Source organism: Erigeron canadensis, chromosome 6 (genome assembly GCF_010389155.1).
Source record: "Erigeron canadensis isolate Cc75 chromosome 6, C_canadensis_v1, whole genome shotgun sequence".
Classification (NCBI taxonomy): domain Eukaryota; kingdom Viridiplantae; phylum Streptophyta; class Magnoliopsida; order Asterales; family Asteraceae; genus Erigeron; species Erigeron canadensis.
In genome coordinates, this window is record NC_057766.1 from 32,253,209 (window position 1) to 32,276,753 (window position 23,545).

General features: G+C 33.1%; 4 protein-coding genes across 4 annotated transcripts; 2 read left to right on the plus strand and 2 right to left on the minus strand.

The window, feature by feature from the left end:
* Positions 1 to 10,553: 10,553 nt before the first annotated feature.
* LOC122605562 (SKP1-like protein 1A) lies at positions 10,554 to 11,361 on the plus strand. The gene has a single exon (XM_043778520.1). The coding sequence runs from the start codon at positions 10,749 to 10,751 to the stop codon at positions 11,238 to 11,240; it is 492 nt and encodes a 163-aa protein (XP_043634455.1). The 5' UTR covers positions 10,554 to 10,748; the 3' UTR covers positions 11,241 to 11,361.
* A 240-nt stretch (positions 11,362 to 11,601) lies between these two features.
* LOC122604717 (L-type lectin-domain containing receptor kinase IX.1-like) lies at positions 11,602 to 12,420 on the minus strand. The gene has a single exon (XM_043777588.1). It carries the CDS (start codon positions 12,418 to 12,420, stop codon positions 11,602 to 11,604), a length of 819 nt encoding a protein of 272 aa, XP_043633523.1.
* A 5,471-nt stretch (positions 12,421 to 17,891) lies between these two features.
* LOC122604719 (serpin-Z1-like) lies at positions 17,892 to 18,221 on the minus strand. Its single transcript, XM_043777589.1, has one exon. It carries the CDS (start codon positions 18,219 to 18,221, stop codon positions 17,892 to 17,894), a length of 330 nt encoding a protein of 109 aa, XP_043633524.1.
* Positions 18,222 to 22,486: 4,265 nt separating this feature from the next.
* On the plus strand, positions 22,487 to 22,855 carry LOC122604720 (protein GLUTAMINE DUMPER 2-like). Its single transcript, XM_043777590.1, has one exon. The coding sequence runs from the start codon at positions 22,487 to 22,489 to the stop codon at positions 22,853 to 22,855; it is 369 nt and encodes a 122-aa protein (XP_043633525.1).
* The last annotated feature ends 690 nt before the right edge of the window (positions 22,856 to 23,545 follow it).

Consider the following 23,545-nt stretch of genomic DNA (forward strand, 5'->3'; position numbering starts at 1 on the left):
CTAAGTTTTTATAGGAAAAAAAAAACTAAAGCTATTGATGAACTAATTAATAAAGCATGTAGTATCACGACTTTTCGGAAAAAAGAAATTAATAAAGCATGTAGTAGTAGTAGTAGCACGTACCTTGATGTTTTCAAAATCCACAAATCTGGGTTTTGTGCTGTAAACACTATGCAAAATCTCTTTGTAACAAGATTGAACACGATTCAGTTTCTTATCCAACCAAATACTACCATTCGCTACACCGATATCATCACGACCTCCTCCGGCAAGACCATAGTTGGAATGTTTAGCAGTTGGTGAAAGAAGTTTGTCGATAGTTTTGTGTCCAAGGAAGACCTTAACTACGTACTTATGTGCACTACATATTTGGGCCTATGCAGTATACGGGTTTAAAATATAAGGTTCATTTTATTTTTAAACTTATTGATCAATTTTATAGATAAGCCCAAGCCCAAGCCCAAATAATGGATCTTTCAGCTTTGCCTATCGACATGTTCATGTAGACAATAGCCTGTCTAACTCAGATGACTAAAGAAGTAAAGATTAACGTAAGGATACCTAAATCATCCCGATACATAACATACTACAAACACTTATCTTATTATGATTGATGAACTTTCCTATTTCAACGAGATCATAAAAATTACGTAGAATTTATGACAAACCGCAATAGCATCCTAGCTAGACAACTCCTCAAGTTATTAGCCTATTACTTATCTTATTAATTAGATTTCAGAAGGAGATAACAAAGGATCAATTTGAAAAATACACATCACAATACGTCAATACGAAAACGAAACACTGTTGTTCGAGAAATTGTATCAGTATATGGTGATCAACAAAAAACATAAGATATCCAAAAAGTTAGAAATAAAGTCTAAACATTTATACGTAATGTAGCCTAGCTAAGCATTAGGATTGAGTACTACTCCGATGTATAAAACAGCCCGAGAAGTTTCTTCTCTTATCATGAACATGAATGGATGGTCCACCACAAACCTTGGTTTTGGACGTAGTAGAAGTGGTTGTGGAGGTGTCTTGCAGCTGCCACACCTTAGTTTCGTCGTTGGTAAACTAAAAGCGGCGGCTTCGTTTCCTTTTTCCTCAATTTCAATAAAAGACTTCTAAAGTATTCTCGAGACATAAAAAGGCATATCACTACTACCGCGATTTGTTGACTCTAGTATCCTGTTAAGCTCCATATTCATAGGTTCGAAAGGCAATGTCAATCCCATTTGTTTCATAGCTTTTATAGGTTCAAAGTTATTGGAAATCTTGAACTTGTGTATCCGTAGCTCATCCAATTGATATATATATAATATAATATATATATATATATAAGGCTTGAGTATTGTAAAACAAATATTAAAGTAAACACATAATATATCATTGTTAAATTAATGCACGAATATTCACAAAGCAATTCATGCACGATGATTTTCATGATGCACGGTGATTTTCAGTGAAAAAAAATTTATTGTTTTATTTAATTTACTTTAATATTTGTTTTATTTTACCTAAAACTTACATATATATGGGATGAGAATATAAGGCTGTTAGGTACCTAAGCTTAGATGTGAAACACTCACATATTGTTTTTTTAATCAATAAAATTCATGGGTGCCCGGCCAAACAATTATTCGTTAATCAAAAAATATTAAAAAATTTGTACGTAAGAGGTTCCACACCTAAGTTTAGGTGCCACACAGCCTTATATTAACTTTTCATATATATATATATATATATATATTATATAATAGGAATAAGTTTGGCTACAGTACTATACCATGTTGACATCATGATGAGGTTAGCAATTTTTTTTTAATTATTTTTTTCTTATTTTAGCTATTAATTATTTTATTTTTTTCAATAGCGTTTTTAAGTAAGATATGACAGAGTTATAACATATGACAGATTTAATCAATGGAGATGCAATACCAAGAAGTTACGTTAATTTTTTGGTGAATGATTCAATAAACGAAGATATATTGACAATTTTTTTACATAGATATCTTGGTTCATGGTAAATATGCATTAGTGTCTACTTATGCTTGTTTTGTTTTATGCAATAATGTTATGCCTTTTTATTGTAAAAGACGGATCTTTGTTTTTCTTTTAAAAACTGATGGTATTTTTGTGGCTAAAATAATTAGCTATAGAAAATTTGGATTTGGATTGAGATCCTATAAAGTCAACTTTATAGGTGAAGTTGATGATCTTGACCCTTGAATTTAAATCAATGGTTAAGATTTAAAGGTTACTTTTAAATCTTGACCTTTGAATTTAATCTAAAGGTCAACAATCCCTTAACTTTACCTATAAAGTTACTTTCAACTTTAGAGGATCTCAACCGAGAAAATTATGTGTACACATGGTAATTCAATTAGAATAAGAAAACTAAATCAAAACATATAATAACATATGAAAAGAAAAATGAGAAAAAAGTCAAACATATATTACCGAATTTAAGGAAAGCATTAAAAATTTATGGAAAATGCTCACGGAAGACTTTGAGGCTTCACTTAACGTGTATAAAAAGGTTGTATATTTCCATTTTAAATGTCGGACCTTTGATTTTTATGGTAAGTGTACAATTAATGCACTTTAAAGAAAACCCTTAGGGTTTTGTTTAGCAAAACCCAAAATTTATGTTAAAGGATAATATTATAACTTTAAGATAAGTTAATGTAGGCAATTTAATAACCACTACCATCGCGACATTGTGCGGACACCATGCTCGTTTTAAGAAAAGTTAATGTAGGCAATTTAATACATGAAGTTGTAGGGAATATATTCCTTAATTGACTAGGCTTGTACCCGCGCGCTGCGGCGGAGCATAGGAAAAAACCGTTGGTTACATAGTGGTACCGTGTTATTACATGAATGTATGATACAACTCAAGTGTTTCTTAGTCCGACTGAAAGTGCAAACCACCGTTGTTGTTTTAGAGTGAACATTATTTATGTTGATTTATTATTAAATTCAGTAACGCATGTGTGTTTTTTTGGTATACTATGTAACACCCCGAGCTAGGCTCGAAATACTACCGAAAAGATATAGCGTATGCATGAGATTATCGTAGAACGTGAACTATATGAAAATTAAAGGGATTCGGTGAATCCATCATCCACAAACAAGTACATAAAGCATAATGCAGATAGAGGCAAATGAATCCTTGATCCATGTAAGACCAAGCCCAAACTCTAGCGCAAGCATCCATCAAGCATCACGTCTTGGATTCACAAGGTTACCTGAAAAGTGTACTACACAAGGTCAACACTAGGTTGGTGAGTTCGTAGGGGCAAATGACGAGGATCAAATACCAAAGCCATTCACAATAGGAACTAAGCTAATGAACAAGGAACACACTTACAATAAGTCCTTAAAAGGCGCAAGTACTCAATATAGGTTGGCTCGTAGCGCAACCTGGACCCACATGTATCCATTGCACAATCATACCATAACTAGAACACACATAATGCACAAGAACACAGAATGTCGACATCAACAAATATCCATCAAGTTCTAAAATGTCAGACATGTCCATCAATGTCCCTCAATTGTTCTCATGTCATCCAATTGTCATCAAGTACGTATAGCACCCGTTTATTGCACATGCACACATTGTCCCTCTATTGTCATCGATATTGTCATCAAGTACATAAGTACCCGTTTAATGTCATCAAGTACATAAGTACCCGTTTAATGTCATCAAGTACGTAAGTACCCGTTTATTTGTACATGCACACATTGTCCCTCTATTGTCATCGATATTGTCATCAAGTACATAAGTACCCGTTTAATGTCATCATGTCCATCAACTCAACCATGCACAATGCACATACATTTCATACGACTTTACATTTAAGGAATCTTAGATGTTTGTATACAGGGTCACCCGCAGCCTTCCCACCACATCTCCAACTCATTAAATGTATCATCGTCTTCCATGTATGTACAACTACCCTAATCATAAATAAATCAATCATACTCAAACAATACATAATCAATCAATGTCCATCAATGACCCTCACATATGTACTCACATAATGAACTACACAAGGTATTTAGAATACGCATAGTAAACAAGAACAAGTAATAATGATATCAAGAAGTATCTAACAAGTTCTATAATGCCCAACATGTCTATCAATGTCCCTCAATTACACGTAATGTACCTCATTGTACTCAATTGCGCGTAATGTACTTCATTGTACTCAATTGCACCATGACCATCAATGTCCACCCAGAAACAAACACTATGTGTATATACTTCGTACGATACTACTTTTGAAAGGCCTTTGATACTTATATATAGGGTCACCCGCAGCCTTCCCACCACATCTCCAACCTTTCGAAGGTATTATCGTCTTCCATATATACACAACTAACCTAAAAGTCAACCAAACACGCACATACAATAATCATATAACAACCACGTGTTTACACGTTAACAATTCCATCAATCAAACAATGTCATCACTTAAGACACTCAACATATGCACAATCAATTCATGTCATCATCAAGGAAATCAAACGTATGCTCAATTGAACTATGTCATCAATCAAGGCAACACATAATTGCACAAACAACAAGTTAACACACAAAGGCTGTACACTTTTCAGCCCGAATCTCAAACGAGTAGGGAGCTACGAACTCACCTTGATCGGCAATAGCAAGCTAATATCAAGCTACGAATGCCCAATGGTCGTCAAAAAGTCCACAACCTAACAATATATGTCACAATACAAGACATGGTAAATACTAGTTATACTATACCACAATTTCCCTTAAAGATGTTTTATAAGTCATTCGAGAACGTTTAAATGACAAATGAAGAGTTTTGGTTAGACACGGTTCAATGACTTAGCACCAAAATTCCACTTGAAAATCAAAGTGTTTAGAATTGTGTTTAACCAATTTTGTTAACCTTAGTATGTTAATATAAGACCAATAAACAAGTTTTGGATCATTAAAAGTCGACCGATAACCGAACGAAAAAGTTGGGGAAGGAACAGAAATACTGCAGCCGCTTGCACGGTCGGCCGTACGAGCGTCTGCAGTAACTGGGCATGTTCTTAATAATAGCACGGCCACAAGCACAGAGCGTCTGTCTGAGCGACCGTGCTCCAACTGGGCAGGTTTTTGACTTCAAGATCGACTAAGCTAGCTTCAAAACATATTTTTATGCATAAATCACCATATTTTAACATCATTGAACATAACCCATATCATAATTTTGATTCATAACATCAAATCCTTGCTTAAATCCATTTTGACCCATGTCAAAACCCTAATTGAACCCTAATTCGTTTTGACCCGATTTGTGACCCGAATTTACTTGAAATCAACTAGAACAAGTTAATAAACATAAAATGATGATTTTGAGTCAAGTTTAACTTACCAAAACTTTCACTAAGTGATAAATCCGAATTTTGAGCTAAAGGAGAAGTTTCTTGCACTTTGATAACCCAAATCTTTGCTAGATGATGATGATGATGATAATAACCCTTGAATCTACTAACACTTTCACTAATAACAATGTTTGGATGCAAGAATTTTAGAGAGAGATATATGTGTTTGTTTGTGTGTGTTTTTCTTGCAAGAGAAAAGAAAGAGAGAAATGATAAGAAATGAAATGGGTGGAGGAGGAAATGGAAGGGGGGAGGCCGTCCTAAGTTCCAAAAAGGGTAGGCTCCCGCTCCGCCAAATTTGACGAATAGCAAATCGTCAATCCTTCAAATGCCAAAACGAACCTACAACATAACTTAACTTAATGACCTCGACTAACGCATACGTCCCAAATTGCACAACAAATTGATCTATATGTATACATTGCACTTAATGAACTTCAAATTGCACTTGAACTATATTAACCAACTCGATAGTTAGTTAAATTGTACATATGGTCAAAAGGTCAGGAACCACGATTGTTACATACTATGTGAGCAACTTGAGGAAAGATAGAAGGGATACGCATAATGTTTTTTTAATGGTATTTTTGGAGTTTCAGGGATAAAGTGTTTGATGGTAGTATATATTAAAAGGGTAAATTAGAGATTTTAAAGGTAGAGTGTTAAGTTTTGAGGGGATAGTTTGTTTATATAGATCGTATAGATATATACTACAAAAAAATACATCGAATTACCATAAACTGTCATAGCAAATAGTAATTAAACTCTTGTCTATAATTACAAAAACACATATTTAAAGCTAAGATGATCAAGATGAAGTCCTAAACGATTTCTTTTGGTTAGACAAATTCACATTAGAGCCACCAATTAAAGGTAACTCAGTAGACACGAAGCTAATTAGCAAGTAAAGATGCAACCGGCATTTTTGAAGGGAGTATGGGCATTGGGCAAGGAAGCTTTGGAGTTCAAAACTTGGATCACATGTTAGGTTTTTTTTTTAATAAATAAGGTTTTTATTAATTGAATTTATACATTTTTTTCAACTAACATAATCAACTTTTCAATTAAACGAGAGCAAGTAATTGCGTGTTGCGGTGGTAAAATGATGAGGGTGATAAGTCATAAAGTGTGATAGGTCATAGGAGGTTACATGTCATATAGTGTCATAGCCAAATGCCTTAGTCGTACGGGATCCACCATCGGATTTAAAAATTCGTCAAAAGTATATCGAATGACATCTCTAATAAAACATAAAATTTTAAGAGCACCCATATAATTTTTATAATTTATCGATGTACGATTTGTGAGATAAAATTTTTTGAAAGAATTAGAGGAATAAAATGATTTATGGAGGAGAGAAAAAATGTATGGTACATCATGCATTAATATGTGTATATTGTTGAAATTGAATGTTGAAAGTTAGAAAAATAAATTTGCTTTATAATATTGTATAAATAATTAAAGAATCTGTCTTATTTCCTAATAAAAGTTTCATTAATAATTACACGTTACTTGTAAATTTGTGAAACTATTAATATAAACTTTTTTTTTTTTTACAATAAATATCGAAAACAGATTTATCCCTTTTTTCACGTAACTAATTTTTTTTTACCATTTCATTAAAATTCTCCTCAAAACCAAAAATAAAGTCTATCAAATACTCTTTACTTATTTTTACGATCAGCAGATATCAATACAAGCTTACTTCATGTTAATTAATATTAATATATATATATACACACTAGGTCTTTTACCCCCACGATGTGCGGTTATTTAAAAATATAATTAAATTAAATGTTGGTAAAGTTTACATTATAGACGTCAATAATTATTAATAAATCGCAATTGTTTCAATCTTTAAAACCTAGAGTGCCATTAATATTGATTAAAATTATAATGAGCAACATATATAAACTTAATTAAACATATTTGAAGTTCTAATAATCAAATTTTGCCATAGTTACTCAATACAAACACATGTAAATATAAATAAATCCTTGTAACAAATTAAGTAACCGAAAAATTTTTTGTAAAAATATAAGAAGATTTGCCAATTTTGTAAAAATTAACAACTTGAACTAATAAAAAATGTAGAAAACATAAGCGGATAACCCAAGATCAAAAGAAACAAATTGCATGTAATCCGATCTTAATTTTGCAAAAACATAATATACAATGAAGTAAGAAAACAAAAATAATACAAATTATTACCATAAATATTTGACATTTATTTTGTTAGCATTATATCCATTTGTAATTGATAAAGCCCAAGATCTAAAGTAACAAAAAGTTAAACATATATTAATTTTGAAAAACAAAATATATGATGAAGTAAAAAAAAAAATAACAATTATTACCATAAAGATCTGTCATTCATTTTATTATTTAACATTGTATCCATTTGAAATTGATGAAACCCAAACAGAAAGTTAACCGATCCTAATTTTGAACAAAATGAAGTAATGAAAAAAATATATATTATTACTGTGAATATTCATCATTTAGTTTATTTAACATTGCGTCCATATGTGAGTGGTAGAACATAAAATTAAATACGTTAGCTAAAAAGTATGAGAAAATTCAAACTAAAAGTCAAAAAGAATGACGAAATATTGCTAAAGGTTGATCCGATGATTTATCAAGTTTATGCAGATAAAAAGAAGTGCACATTTAAATAGATTGATGATAAAAATTTGACAAAGTGACATCGACATCATTCATAGTAAAATTAAGGATAAATTTTGTATGCCCGTATTTCCCATCTCGTCAAAGCTAAAAAAAAGTATGAATAATACTCAATAAATATTTGCATCAAAAAGCAATTCATAAAAACTTACGGATTTAATTATAATGCATTGTAAATGAAGAGAATGAACATTCATGTGACTTTTTGGGTAAATGAATATATGGGATGTATATATGAATATATCTATATCTATTTTATATGATTCATATTAATATTTATATTGATATAATCCGATAAGCATGTAAACAAAATATTTGCCAAAGAAAAAGAATATCCCATGTTAATTAATATCTTGAGTTTTTAATTTTATTTAAAATGTTTTCTTTATATATCTATATCTATAAGAAGAACATAATTAAATTATTGGCAAAAATTTATAAAAATGCCACATATGATTAAAGCTTATGTGGCAATATCATAAGATAGTTTGAATTTTTAGAGGCTCTAGAATCGTTCAGATTCATACTATTTTAATAATTATATATATATATATAGAGAGTAGAGATCCAGAGATAAGGTTCTTAAGAGGAGAAGGGAGAGAAAGTCCGTTTTTTTTAGTTTGTTTTTTTTTTTATATTTTTTTCATTTTTTTTAATTAACTCAATCCATAAAAAAATTTTTTAAAAATTTAGAAAAAAAAAAATAATTCTAACCCGAGTTAGTGAGTTATACATGTAAGGGTACGATACGGGTTTCGCCCTAAAGAGTATTAATAAAGGGTAGCTGGTGGGAGTTTAGGTCATTGAGAGTGATAAGTCATAGGGGGTGATCGGTGATGGGGTGATCTACCTTACGGGCTTCGCCCTTAACTATCATGGTTCCGCCATAGTCTGAGAGGTTTCACCTATAACTTACGAGCTACGCCCTTTGAAAATAAAATATTTTAAAATTTTTTTAAAAATTTTTATATAAAATTGGTTAATTAAAGAGAAAATGAAAAAAGTAAAAAATGGGAAAAAAAAATGTTAAAAAAAAAAGCTAAAAAAAAATATTAAAAAAACAAATCTTTTCTCCTTTCTATCCTTAAGGTGCATTTTCATTTAATCTCTATCATATTCATATATATATATATATATATATATATACTCGTATATAATACTCTTTATCTTCAAATTTAAATCTTCAAGTTTGATTTTTTATTTTTTTTTTAAATTTTGACCATAAATTTGATTGTTTGTGTTTTATAATATTTAATGAAAGTCATATCAATGTATTATTTTACATTAAATATTACATAACACAAATAAAATTTAAACAGTCAAAGTTGAACATTAAAGACCGGAAATGTTAAGCTATAACATTTAAATTGCGATAAAGGGAGTAATAAACAACTACAAGTCTACAACTATGTTCAAATTAACATGAGCATACATTTAACTAGGGGTGTTCATTATTCCGATTAACCAAATAACCCGCCCAATCCATTTGACATATGTACTATTTGGATTGGGTTAATCAGATTTGGTTTGGTGTTTGGGTGAAACCGAATAAGGAAGTCGTTAAGTAGTTCGGTTTTGGTTTAGAAAATTTTCAATTGGGGCCCAACCGAAACCCAATTAAGCATTTAGTGTTTAATAAAAACTATAATAACCTAATCTAAATGACATAAATACAACTCTAGTTATTTAAATACGTTAATCCTAAAAGTCTAAATGTATGTAGTTAATTGAATAACCTCAAATGAATAAATAAATCAGTGTAGATTGACATTCAGATTGCATGATCATTCATATATAATAAATTAAAATTTGCCAAGCGACTTTTATTTGGATAATCCAAAATCCGACCAAATAAATCGAACTTTAATTGGGTGGTCTGGATTGCGTGGTCACATATATGGATTGGGTATTGGGTGGTTTACTAATTCTTAAAATACCGATTAATCCAAACCGAACAACTCTATTCCCCCAAAACCCGACCGAATGAACACCCCTACATTTAACTTAAGCGAGATGGGTATCCGCACAATGCGGCGGCGGTGACAGCAATGGGTGGTGCTAGTGGCGGTGGTAACGATGTGTTTATTAATATAAAATTAATTTACGTAAACGGTAGCTTAGTTATTTTATGTTTAACAAATGTATCTTTTGTAAATGACTTTATTAAGAATATTATAGAGATTTTAGGTATAAGTATTTAAATTAATTAATAAAGAAGATAGATATTTTGGATAAATATGAGTGTAAAATAATTTAGGAATGTATTTGATAGATTTAATATGTGTTCGAAATGTGTTGAAAATTAAGGAAATTTTAAGTATTTTAAAGATAGAGAGTTAAAAATAAGAGAGAGTAGTTTGTTTATTAATATAGTATAGATAAGGTAACTTTTTTATTATTATTTTTTTTTCGTATTATTATTATTATTATTATTTAATAAGGTAACTTTAATTACTTTTAATATTAATATACAAATACGAACACCGTCATAGGCTATTAGCCTTGACCTTCCTCTTTAAATACGAAGCCCCCACAATCAAAAAAGTCATACGATTTTCTATTACGTTTTGCGATTAGGGTTATTTTTTTTTTCTTTACTAATAATTCATTCTAATAAATCTTCGTTCAAAAATTCGATATAAATAATGGCATCATCGTCATCATCATCATCTAAGAAACTCGTCGTGCTAAAGAGCTCAGACGGCGAGACGTTTGAAGTTGAAGAGGTGGTGGCAATGCAGTCGGAAACGATCAAACATATGATCGAAGACGACTGCGTTGACTCCGGCATCCCTCTCCCTAATGTAACAAGCAACATCCTCTCGAAGGTTATCGAGTACTGCAAGAAACATGTGAAGGACGCCGGCGATAATGCTGATGTTTCCGAGAAGGATCTGAAGGCGTTTGATGAAGAATTTATTAAAGTTGATCAGGGGACTCTTTTCGATCTTATTCTGGCTGCTAACTATCTCAATATCAAGGGCTTGTTGGACCTGACCTGCCAAACTGTTGCTGACATGATGAAAAACAAGCAACCTGAGGAAATCCGCAAGATGTTTAACATCAAGAATGATTTCACCCCTGATGAGGAGGCGGCGGTCCGTGCTGAGAATGCTTGGGCCTTTGAGCAATTATAAATATATTAATCTCTCTTCTTTTTTGTTTTGTTTCTTTGAATAATTCAGTAGACACAAGCAGTTTATTCCTTTGTATTTTCGAACTATTATTCGGATATCATAAAGTTGTTTTTTTTTAGTATTCATGCCTCTATTTTGGTGAATTGACTATATATATTAATCTATTAGTATTAGTATTTCCATATCTTTTATATATTGTGTTTATTATTGTACTATTATTAGTTTGGTTAAGTACTTGATCCAATTAATTTACTCATGATCACTGGAGACTATTTAGTAACCATGGGTGTCTAATTACATTACTGAGTCTAGCATTACATTACTTGCTTTAATATCTCTATGCAAAACACATTGCGTGCATTCAACGTGCAGATATAGCAAAGCTCCATGTCAGCAAGCTCTTTCTCTTAAAGAGATGTAAATCTAGGCTTCCATTTTCCATAAACTCGTAAACAAGTAAGAGTTTCCTTTTCTGGTGGCACCAACCGATGAGTTGCACCAAATTTCTGTGCCTCGCACGACTAATGATCCTTACTTCCGATGCATACTCCTTGAACCCCTGTGTCGAAGTCTCTGACACTCTTTTGACAGCCACATATGTTCTTGAATCTTTCAGAAAACCTTTGTAAACCGCACCAAAACCTCCCTCTCCAAGCTTTTCACTTTCTGCAAAATTGGCAGTTGACCGGGCTAATTCAAGGTAAGAGAATCTTCTAGGACCAGCGGCACCAATCTCAAATTCACTGCTCATCTCCACAGCAAATCGAAGTTCTTCCACTTCACCTTCGTAGTTATTTTTCTTCTTCCATAAACCAAATGCAAGTATAGCCAAAAAAACAACAACTACCACCACAATTAATCCCACCACATATCTGGTCTTGTTATCCCCCTTGGCCGTTGGTCGTAAACTATTGTTTGTATCAAGTAGTATATCAGAACTATTAAATCTCCAAGATGTTACACTGTGTTTTTCACACCAACCGCCGGTTGCTGCTGAAAACCCAAAAATAACCCATTCGGGCAATTCATGCCTTAGATCGACTATATAAGATAGTCCATCTTGTTTTACAAGTGTATTGTTTAGGACATTTGTGAAGGACACACTAAGATTTTTCGAAAAGGGATCATAATTGATCCAAGCTTCACACTCTCTCTCCCATTTAGTATGTCTGTCAACCATTTCATAGAGCTAACCGAAGTAAGATTCTGGATATCAATACCTACATGCTCACCTACCGAAGCAACGTCGTAACTATCATTCCCAACTTAAGTATCAAACTCGACAGCAACAAAATGTGTAGGGACTTTGGATGAATTATTGATTGGAAGACCCAAATGGCCAAATCTCTACCCGCAGATATAACATCATTAGGTTCAGCAAGGAAGAATGTGAGGCCATCAGAGTAGTATGGATTGCCATTTGAATCAATCACAAAAGAGAAACTTGTTGAAAAGCTGTGGTGTTCTTGCTCCAAAGATGAAGTCGATGAGCGTATGTCGCCCTGCCTGCAAAACTGTTGTTACTATAACTTTGACGTGTCACGTGGATTTGGCCGTCGGAGATAGAAGCTCCGCCATCTAATAAGATTTCATTTGAAGATAGACTAAGACTTGTGAGATTGAAGCTAAATGATAATGCATAAGGAATTATATATGATGATAAAAAGGAAGAATGTTAAGATAGCCGCCATATACATTATGATTCCTGAGAATTACTATTTTTGCATGAAATTAAAAACCTAGTTGCATATCATTTTATAAATAAGAACATTATTTATTGGATCCATGCATTTTTTTCAACTATATTTGAAACGGGGTTTAGTAAATTTGTCCGTTCCCATCGCAAAAGTCTTAAGTCAGCGAATATGTCTTATTCGAGTACGACTTGGTTTTTCCCTTGCTTTTAACTGGTAACTGTGTAACGATAATTTGAGTCATCTGGGGGTAGCTAGACAGGCTACAATAAAAGGACCGTTGTTTTGGCTCACTATACTAGGATTGATTATTTGTTAATTAAAAGCTAAGATAGAGGTGATCAATTGAGGAATTTGTCTAGTGTGTGAAAAGTGTCAAGTGTGGAGAGTGTGAAATGGCAGTTAAGTTAGGCCCCTCTTTTTCATTTCCTCATCTACTGACACTCTTGTTAACAACATATCTTTTTTATTTCTTTATCATTTCTTCCTTATATACGGATATCACATATGATAAAATGGTTATGTTATGTAGTCTAGTAACCGATAACCTTTACAACAAGTAACACGATACATCACATAACCCGAAAAATAAAGGATCTTACATTACATAGTCACCTGAATAAATCACAACATTACATAACCATTTTGACATACATAGTTACATTAATATGCCATTATCCCTTTAGTAAAACACAAAAAACAAAAAACACAAATAATAATAATAATACTCCCTCAGTCTCATTAAAAGTGTCCACTTTTATTTTATCAAAGTCTTTCTTTTGTATCTTTGACCAAAAATAATTTTTATTGCATTATATAATATTTGATGAAAGTTATACTCAATGAAAGCATATCGAAATCTCTGTCAACTTATATAACTTTCATCAAATATTATACATTATAAATAAAAATATTTAAGGTCATAGTTGCGAGACAAAGACTTTGAAATTTCAAAAGTAGACACTTTTGATGGAACGGATGGAGTAATAATATTAATAACCATAATCTGTTAAAATAATAATACTCGTAAGAATGAAATTTTTTTGTTATAAAAGTAGAAGAAAAAGGAAAAGTTAAAATAAATAAAAAACTTAAATGAAACAAAAATAAATAATGTGGGGAATATAAAGATTCTACTTTAGGCTCACATTAACACATATGTATCCTTTGTCTATATAAAATTGTAGCATACATTATCACGTATGTATTTTAAGTTTTAAAGACAATAAAAAGTGTTTATATACAATTGTAGCATACATTAGCATGTATGTATTTTAAGTTTTAAAGAAAAAAAAAACTTCTTTTTTTTTTTGCATGAAACGATCATGTAATTTGGTCCTCACCCCAAACCCCACACCATTCGTCTCCTTCAATCTCTTCTCCCGAATGACGAGTTTCTCCGTGACAAGCCGCTGACATCTTGATAACAACGATGTCACCCGCTGACGAGCCTAGAAGAGGCCTTAGGAGAGATAGAGAGTGTATGTTGTATGAATATTTTGCTATTAGTAAAAGAAAGTTAATTTTTAGATGGTAATCAATAGTCAAAATCAAAGAGTATCTTACAATATAAAGATGAAACGTTGCATTTTCACTCATTTTCAGAGGGGTATATATTGAAATGAACTTGCACCCTATCACAAAGTTAGCATTATTCGAATGAACATATACCCTATTACAAGAGTAATTGGAAGGTATTTATATACGAGTAACTAGCTAGATATAACATGAAATTTCTAATTAAATACAATCACTAATATTTATATTTTTAACATTTTCTTTCTTTTTAGTGATTATTGCAAGTCTTAAAAGTTTTTGAAATATTTAAACATTGGAAATGACATTTGAATTTGAACTTCAAGAATTTCTTTAAATTGTTGATATGATCTTCAAAGCTTTCTTAAGGGGGACGGAATGAAAGGCGAGATGGAGAGGGTTGCGTGAGAAAGGGCGAGCTTCCGGTGCCATGGAAGCGAGCTTCGGGCGAGCTGGGGTGGGCGAGTACTTATCTCGCTGAAGGTTCAAGGAGACAGGGACCGAAAGTGTAACTATTTCAAACGGTCATGTGACCATTGGGGACTGAGGGTGAAAATGTAGACGCTCCAGGGACTAAAAGTGACAAGCCTGACAAAGTTTTTTGTTTTTTGAATATCTATATATATGGCCGGATGTGTACTACCAAAAACACAACCAAACCTCATTTTTATCCTAAATTTCTCACTTCAAACACAACTGTTAACATATTTTCATCATATAGATCCATTATCCTCATCATCTTCATCATCATCGTCGTCTAAAGAGATTTCTTTGGCTTCGGAATTTTCAATTCCTTTGTCGTTTCCAAATTTATCCACGAGTAGTATCCTACCTTTTTTGCAAAGTGTTCTTAACGTGGTTGAAGACCACAAGGCAAGCTCAACCGAAACCCAAGCCTACATCGAGCAATTTCGTGTACGAGCTCACGAAACGCTTATGCGTGACTACTTTGTTGAAAACCCAAAGTTGGGCCTGGTTTGGTTTCGTGAAAGATTTCGAATGAGTCAAAGGTTGTTTTTAAAGATTGTTAGTGATATTGAGCAACGTTACGTTTACTTTCAAGAGCGTGTAGATCGGTCGGGGAAAAAAAGTTTTACTGCCATACAAAAATGCACATCCGCGGTGGAACAACTCGGAACAACCCTCCAAATAGCTTTGATAACTACTTGTGCATGGCAGCGAGAACTTCTCGCGAAAGCCTTCAACATTTTTGCACCGCGGTCATCGAGTTATATCATGAAGAGTACTTACGTAAGCCAACTAGTCATGACGTTGCACGCTTGTACGAAGCGCATGAACGGAGACACAAGATTTCGGGAATGCTAGGATGTCTTGATTGTACGCATTTTGTTTGGAGAAATTGTCCTAAAGCGTTGAAGGGACAATACAAGAGAGGTGATCATCCATAAACCCACGGTTACGCTTTGAAGCGGTTGCATCACAAGACTTTTGGATTTTGCATGCTCTTTTTGGCCCTCCATGGTCGCTCACCGATATCAACGTTTTGAATCAAACGACATTATATATGAGGGAGCGAAATTCGACGGCTCCTGACTCGTCTTTTACCGTAAACGTCCGTCATTACAAACAGGGATAATATCTTACCGATGGAAACTATTCTAGGTGGGCGACTCATGTCAAGACAATGCCATATCCGACTGAAACAAATGACAAGAAGTTCAAGAAAGTTCAAGAATCGGCAAGAAAGGATGTAGAGCGAGCTTTTGGTGTTCTTAAAGAAAAATGGGGGATTTTGAGTCGGCCAATGCGAGCGATGACGGTCGACAAGATTACTAACATCGTGCTCGCATTTATTATATTGCACAACATGATTTTAAAAGATGATGGAAGGGCAATATCACCGGTTCGTATTGTGGATACTAGAATTCAAGTGGTTTATAACCACGATGTAGTGGATGAGATAGAAGATGAAGAAGTCCATCATCGTCTTGGATATGATCTTACAAAGCACGTTGGGAGACAAAATTTAGCTCATCTCGATGACCCGGCGACTCAACCAACACCGATTGCCGATTTATTTATGTCGTTTTTATTTTGTTCCTAATAAAGTGTATGTGTTTTTATTTTATTTTATGGTATGTATCTTTAAATATTTAATCGTTAATGAAATGTATGTGTTTTTCTTTATATATTTTTTGAGTTATAATTAAGAAGGTTAATTATGTAAAGTTGGGAATGATGGTTGCCACTAAAAAATGTTGAAAAAAAGGTTGAAAGGTTAAAATGAGGTGAAGTATTTTGATTGGATAATGGGAGGGAGATGGGAGTGATGACTCCCTCCACCCTTATTGACTTATTGTCTTCGAGATCTTCATTCAAATTTGACTTTTAAATAATGAACTCTAGAAAACTTTCTTTTAATGCGATTTTCTCAGTTAGTTTAAGCCAAGATGGTACCATCACAAACTCTTTATGTCCAACACGCAACAAGTTTGAGCTAAAATACTCAATAAGTTAGAAACTAGGTACATTGCTACAACATTTCAACATGCAAAGGACCATTCTTTGGGCTTGGCCGCTTGCACTCGTCAATATCTTTTAACCGATTGTTATATATATATATATATATATATATATAACAATAGAAGTACGCTTAGGTACAGTAGATAAGCTGCTGACTCAGCAGCCTGCATGCCTATTTATTTTTAATTTTTTTGTCTTCTAATTATCTTGATAGGTTACCGCATACATGAATCTAAGCTTCTATTTTTTATTATCATTCTTTTTTAGCTTTTTATGTCATGCTTTTACCTCACATTCATGTTGTGTTTGTTTTTCTCATTAATTTTTTAGTGTACTAAGTTTCGCTTTTTTAATCATTATGAGCTGACAGGTTATCACATAAATGTATCTAAGTTTTCATTTCATTTTATTTTTTACTTTCATTTTCTTGTTTTTGCATCATGTTCATATTTTGTTAGTTTTTTTTTTTCATTCATTTATTAGTGTATTTACTTTGTAAAGATTTTTATAAAGTTTCATAAGAAAAAGTTTAATTTTTTTATCTCTAGCCAATGGTCATAGCTACCTATAAGATTTTTATTTATTGATGATACCCGCGAGTAAGGGTGCGGATACCCTTTTCCAATTACTATGTCCGTGGATTTTCCTAAATCTCCCGATTCACAGGTATCCACTAATGAAATACTATTAGTTGTTCAAGAAACTATCAAACCGCAATAGTATAATAATAAAATAAAACTCCTCATGACTTACCTAATTAGATTTCAATAGGAGATAACAAAGGATCAATTTGAAAAGGTACACATGATCAGCACATCACAATATGTACCAGGAATACTATTGTTCAAGAAATTGTCTCAATGACGATCAGTAAAAACATAAGATATCCAAAAAAATCAGAAATAAAGTGTAAACATTCATATATAAATAATGAATTCTAAGCATAGGGATTGAGTACTACTCCAATATAGAAAACAGTCCGCGAATAGTCTTCTCTTATCATGAACATGAATGGATGGTCCACCACAAACCTTGCTTCTGAACGTGAAGGTGGCCGTGGAGGTGTCTTGACACTCCCGAGTTTCATCGTTGGTATATTACAAGCAACGGCTTCTGTTCCCTTTTCCTCAATTTCAATAAACGATTTCTGGAGTATTTTCGAGATATAAAAAGGCATATCACTACTATCGCGATTTGTAGACTCTAGTATCCTGTTAAGCTCCATATTCATAGGTTCGAAAGGCAATGTCAATCCCATTTGTTCCATAATGTAGGATCAGAATGGAATTTTTGTAGGAGGTCTTGCAATCCATCTTTCCTGTCGGGGAGAAAGATATACACGGAGAAGGATACGTCCGATTGGTTATCTCTTTCATATGGAATTTTGAGGATCTCGTAACCTGGAAGAGAACCATAATAGCCGAATTTATCAAAGCTAGTCATAAAGGGGACTTGAACAGTCACCCCATTCATGAGATGAAAGTCTTTCTTCTTTGTATAACTTTTATCAAATGGACAATGCCATAAGCCTTTAAAATACATGGCGTTCGTAAGGGCAACCACCACATCGTATTCAGAATCTCCCCCCTCAATAGTTGTGGGGATGAAACCTATAGTTAATTCTTGTTTCCCCACGAATTTATTTGTCGGGCTAATTCATCATCATCAGTCTTCACACATGCATATATAAAAGCTTAATGAATACTCATATATAATAATAACTAAAAGAAGTTTATTGAATACTCCAAGTTTTAAATATATTTTTCATTCAGTAAATATTGTATTATACAAATAAAAATACTTATTGTTAAAGTAAGAGAAAAAGACTACCAAGTTAAATTTTTTGGACATTTAAATTGGGACGGGGAGTATTATGCTGGACTAACTTGCTAGGTTTATACTATGTAGAAAGAAAAAAGTTAAAGCTATATATACATGAACTAATTATGAAAACATGTAGTATGTACCTTAATGTTTTCAAAGTCCACAAATCTGGTGTTTGTATTGAAAACACTATTCAGAATGTCTTTGTAACAAGGTTGAACACGATTCAGTTTCTTGTCTACCCAAATACCATTCGCTAAAGCCTCGTCCGGCACTGAAGCCTGGGTTGGAAAGTATAGCCATTGGTGACTCGGAAAGAAGCTGGTCAAGATTTTCTTGTCCAAGGAATTCCAACAACTGGTCCAAAGTTTTGCCTTGGGCTCCTGCAGCAGCCATTCCCAACACGGTCGCAAGTGAAAACGGCGAACATACGAAATTTCCATTCTTGAAACCATTGTTGGCATCATCAAGTAAAATTTTTGTGGCAACCTGCAGTTTATAAAATTCATCATAAGACCCGGCCCTACTATACGTAGACAAGAATGATAAAAAAGGCAATAAATAATACTGCAGAATTTAATTACGTACGATAGTGTTAGTTTTGGCTGATAAGGTGCTTTTGTAGCTAAACCTCTTATTCGGGCTTGTGATGCTCGAATCACGAAACTTGATCGGGTTTAGTTTCTTACGGCCGCTGCTGCGTTCTTCAGGGATCTTCATAGAGCGGATATCTTTGGAAGACGCCATGTATGTATGGTGGAGGAGATCAATCGATACCTTAAACTTAACTTTATTACTGATGAATGATGATCGATCGAATGTAATTAATTTAATGTGAGCGGCGTCGATCAATCGATTGATTCGTAAATAAAGATTTATTCTAATTACGAGTTCTATATATACTATTCTAAATTCTATAAATATGGTAACATATAAACTTGATGGCTACGCATACGCATATTTGTAAAGATAATCTTAGATTTAATATATGGTAATGTTAAGTTATGGACATATTTTATTAATTAATAATTAATTTTAATATCTATATCTATCTATATAGAAAAATTCAATTTTTTTTTTGCTCGGTAAGTGTTTGTGTTAATGTCTTAGTGAAAAAGGTTTATTAATAAGTGATATATATTTAAAGCTTTTAAGTAGTATATTATGATTGGTGAAAACCTCCATGTTTGGTTTGTTGAGCATTCTGTTACATCAGTGATCATCATTTGCATAAGTGTTTGGGCATTTTGCACTTCTGGGTTCTGTTATTTTGGGGTGTTAAAGGCATTTGTTAGCATATTTATCTATACACCTAATGACGAAATAACTGAAGCTAATAAGTTTTTTCTAAGGCAGATACATGGACAGCCTTAAGTTTTATCTGAATTCTACGACCTGCTGGTAAATGGCGATGCTCCGGTTTATGTCACATGATATGTTTAAAAACTACCCATCAAACGTGACGCATTTTTGGCTCTGTCCTTTTGTTATGGAATTTGGTGTGTCCTATTGTGTTACATAAATGATGACTGTCATTTGGGTCGTGTGACTGAGGAAGATTATGTCAAGGGTTGTAAAATTGACAAGGAAATAGTGGGTGTTAATGATGTTGGTAAAGTGAAAGCTGTGGCTGTTTATGGTGTTGCCATCGAAGGATGTCATTATGAACCACAACCCATGGCTCTTAAGGTTGCTGCCGCCAGCGGGGCTAATTGGCAAGTGATTTTTCTTACTTGCCTCTTTTTAGTATTGAATTGATATGAAATTGTATTGCAATACCAATGTTAGCATTTATCCTCCAAGACCAATGCTAGCAATGGAGTAATTTACCATATGAGCATACATTTAAGTGGACCAGCTAGGTTGGAGCCTTGGAGGGCTGGAAATTTATTAAGATGACAATTGATAATAGTTTTCTGTTGGAAGGCAGTACAATGTCAAATTTGTGATTATTAAGTCTGATTTTCAAGTATAAATGATGTACTTGCAGGACCGGTTTTAGCTTGGCTTTTGTTGTTGGTTTATGACATGGAATGCCATATGATAATATGATAGATATTAAAATTTGTGTTTTTCTTACCACATCAACGCTATGTATGCCATAGATGCAAAAGCCCAGGTAGATTTTTTGGTCTGCATTATTACTACTCTCTTACTCTATTGGAAAATTAGCAAGAACTTGAGATAGATCGATTCTATTTTCCAGGTTTTGGATTCAGTTGAGTGATCTTCCAAGTTCAAAGATTAAGGAATTAAACTACTGTCTGTGACCATATAACTAATTTGATTCTTTTCAAATGCATGGATTTTCAAAGTGTGTTTATTACATTGTCAAATTGCACGTTTAAAAGAGGCCATGCTTTTTGATTTGCTAAAGAGTGGTACTAATTCTTGGCCTCTTTAACCAAATTTTAAAAATTTACGACAATATCAATTGGAGTATTTGTAACCTTCCAAAGATATTGTAAGGGCCGGATTTGGGCCTAATGCAAATGAGCAATATTTTACAGAGGCCTAACATTTAGCTAGTTCAACCGTATATATCTATACTACTTATTAAAGAAAATACCCCGATGTTGAAAGTTACATGGGGGAAAATATCTAAAATGTCCTTCCATTTAATATTTTAATCTACTACCCTTAAAATATATAATATTTTCACTTAGCACTAAGATATTTTCAGTTACACTACCTCTTAACATTAATAATTAAGTTACACTATCAATCCTTAATCTTTTAAAATATCTCCATTAACCCTTTATATCAATAATCTACACCAATCGATGTCTCATCTGTCACCAACCGTCGCACGCACCACATCGTCGCCGCTACGATCACTGCCGCATTGTGCGGATAACGTGCTAGTATATGAATAAACAGATAGATATATTACAAAATGTTATATATTTTTTTCCCCAGCTTAAGCACATGCGTTTGAATCTAACATATCACATATGAATTTTTCTTAATTACATGTCTTTTCTTTTTGTTTCTGGACAATTAAATTTTATAATAAATATATAATTAATTTATTCTTCAATTGAATTTCACAAGACCATATTGTCATTATATACTTGTAATATTATCATATAAACATTAATAACCAATATATGGTCAAAGAATTTTGTTGAAAGCTTTAATGGGTACGACTAACATTTAGTTTTAGAGTTATTAGACTCAATCAGATCGTCCTTGTGGTTATCCAAAAAAGAAAGTTCATCTTTTGTTGTGTAAAACCTCAATAATAATCCTTTATAGGAACATAAGGTTCATGTTTGATTCTTTAAGATAACGACCGTCATTACTTATCGTTAATTCCTTTATGTGTCGTGCACGTGAGGGAATTTGAGACTTCTAACCAATGGTTTAGTGGCCCCTTGAGGTTCATGTTATATAGTTAATCAATCGGGTTGGTGACCAATTGATAATATCTTTGATTTTTGGATATTTCAATATGATTCGAGTACCACTTTCTACATTTTACAAATGGATTATTGATTTCATCACAGATGTAATTAAAGAATAATAGTAGAATCCTTGCCGTTAAAAAAGGACAATTCTTTGGTACAATCGTAATAAACCTTACACTTTCAAAACTTGCATAACGCATGTTGTACATTTGTATACATTTGTCCATATATGATTCTCCTTTCTCTAATACAACTATCATCTAAAAGAAAGAGACACCAGTCACAACACAAAATTTCAATGGAGTCGACAGAATTGTCATCATCAATGGAGTCATCAGCATCATCATCATCAATGGAGTCACCAGCATCATCATCGTCACTATGGCAATGGGGTTCACCATCAACATATATGTTTGGTGGCATAGGTGCAATGCTGCTTCTCATAGCGTTAGCTCTGTTAATGTTGACATGTTCTTATCTAAGGCACAGATATGAGGACACTAGTGACCGAAAAGCTGTTAAGCATGTGTGCAAAGACAGTGATGAAGCCAACGCCAGCCCCAAGATTGTCGTTATAATGGCTGGAGAAGAAATTCCGACGTACTTAGCTGCACCTGCTCATGTCACCAGTAGCAGAAACCGCCAAATTCCCAACCAGGCACTCTAAGTGAGATAAAAAAATTTTTCTTAATTAGAACTTATATGTATTATGTAACAAATGAGATTAATAACTCAATTACGGTTGTCGTTTATACCAATTCAGATTCATTTTTCTAGGAAATGAATACTGAATGTGTAATAATGTGTTTATATATTCTCATTATTCAGTTTGGATAACAGAAAACATGATTTACTTCTGGAAAAGAAATTAATTGAAAATTATAAAGGCCCTGCTTGTACAAGATTGATCATAAAATTTAAAAATGGGTTCTCTTTTGTAGTTTTGTATGAAAATGAGTCCTTGACACTTCAATTGAATAAATAGCCATAAATTCTCACTACACACACCGAAAAACATGCGGATAATGCATTCCATTACAAGGTCATGAGGTTGGCAAGGTCATCCTCAACTCCAGGTGCATTTTTGGCACCAACCATTGTTCATCCCACAAAGAATCGATTAAAATAACTCCCCTAGACGGGTGTTTTTTTGGCACCAACTATTGTCCGCCCCACAAAGAATAGTTTTTGGCAACTCCCCTAGAATAATAGAACACGTTGAAACAGGGATTGAGTCCAAAATCTCGCAGTTGAGCCTGATGAAATATAGAAAGCAACATATGCAGGTGTAAAGTGGTATTAATGTCGGTGAGAATTGGCATTGTTCAGCAACAATAATGAATTGTTCCTGTTATGG

Coding starts and splice junctions, on each gene's coding strand:
- LOC122605562 (XM_043778520.1), top strand. CDS start 10,749: ATGGCATCATCGTCATCATCATCATCTAAGAAACTCGTCGTGCTAAAG.
- LOC122604719 (XM_043777589.1), bottom strand. CDS start 18,221: ATGGAACAAATGGGATTGACATTGCCTTTCGAACCTATGAATATGGAG.
- LOC122604717 (XM_043777588.1), bottom strand. CDS start 12,420: ATGGTTGACAGACATACTAAATGGGAGAGAGAGTGTGAAGCTTGGATC.
- LOC122604720 (XM_043777590.1), top strand. CDS start 22,487: ATGGAGTCGACAGAATTGTCATCATCAATGGAGTCATCAGCATCATCA.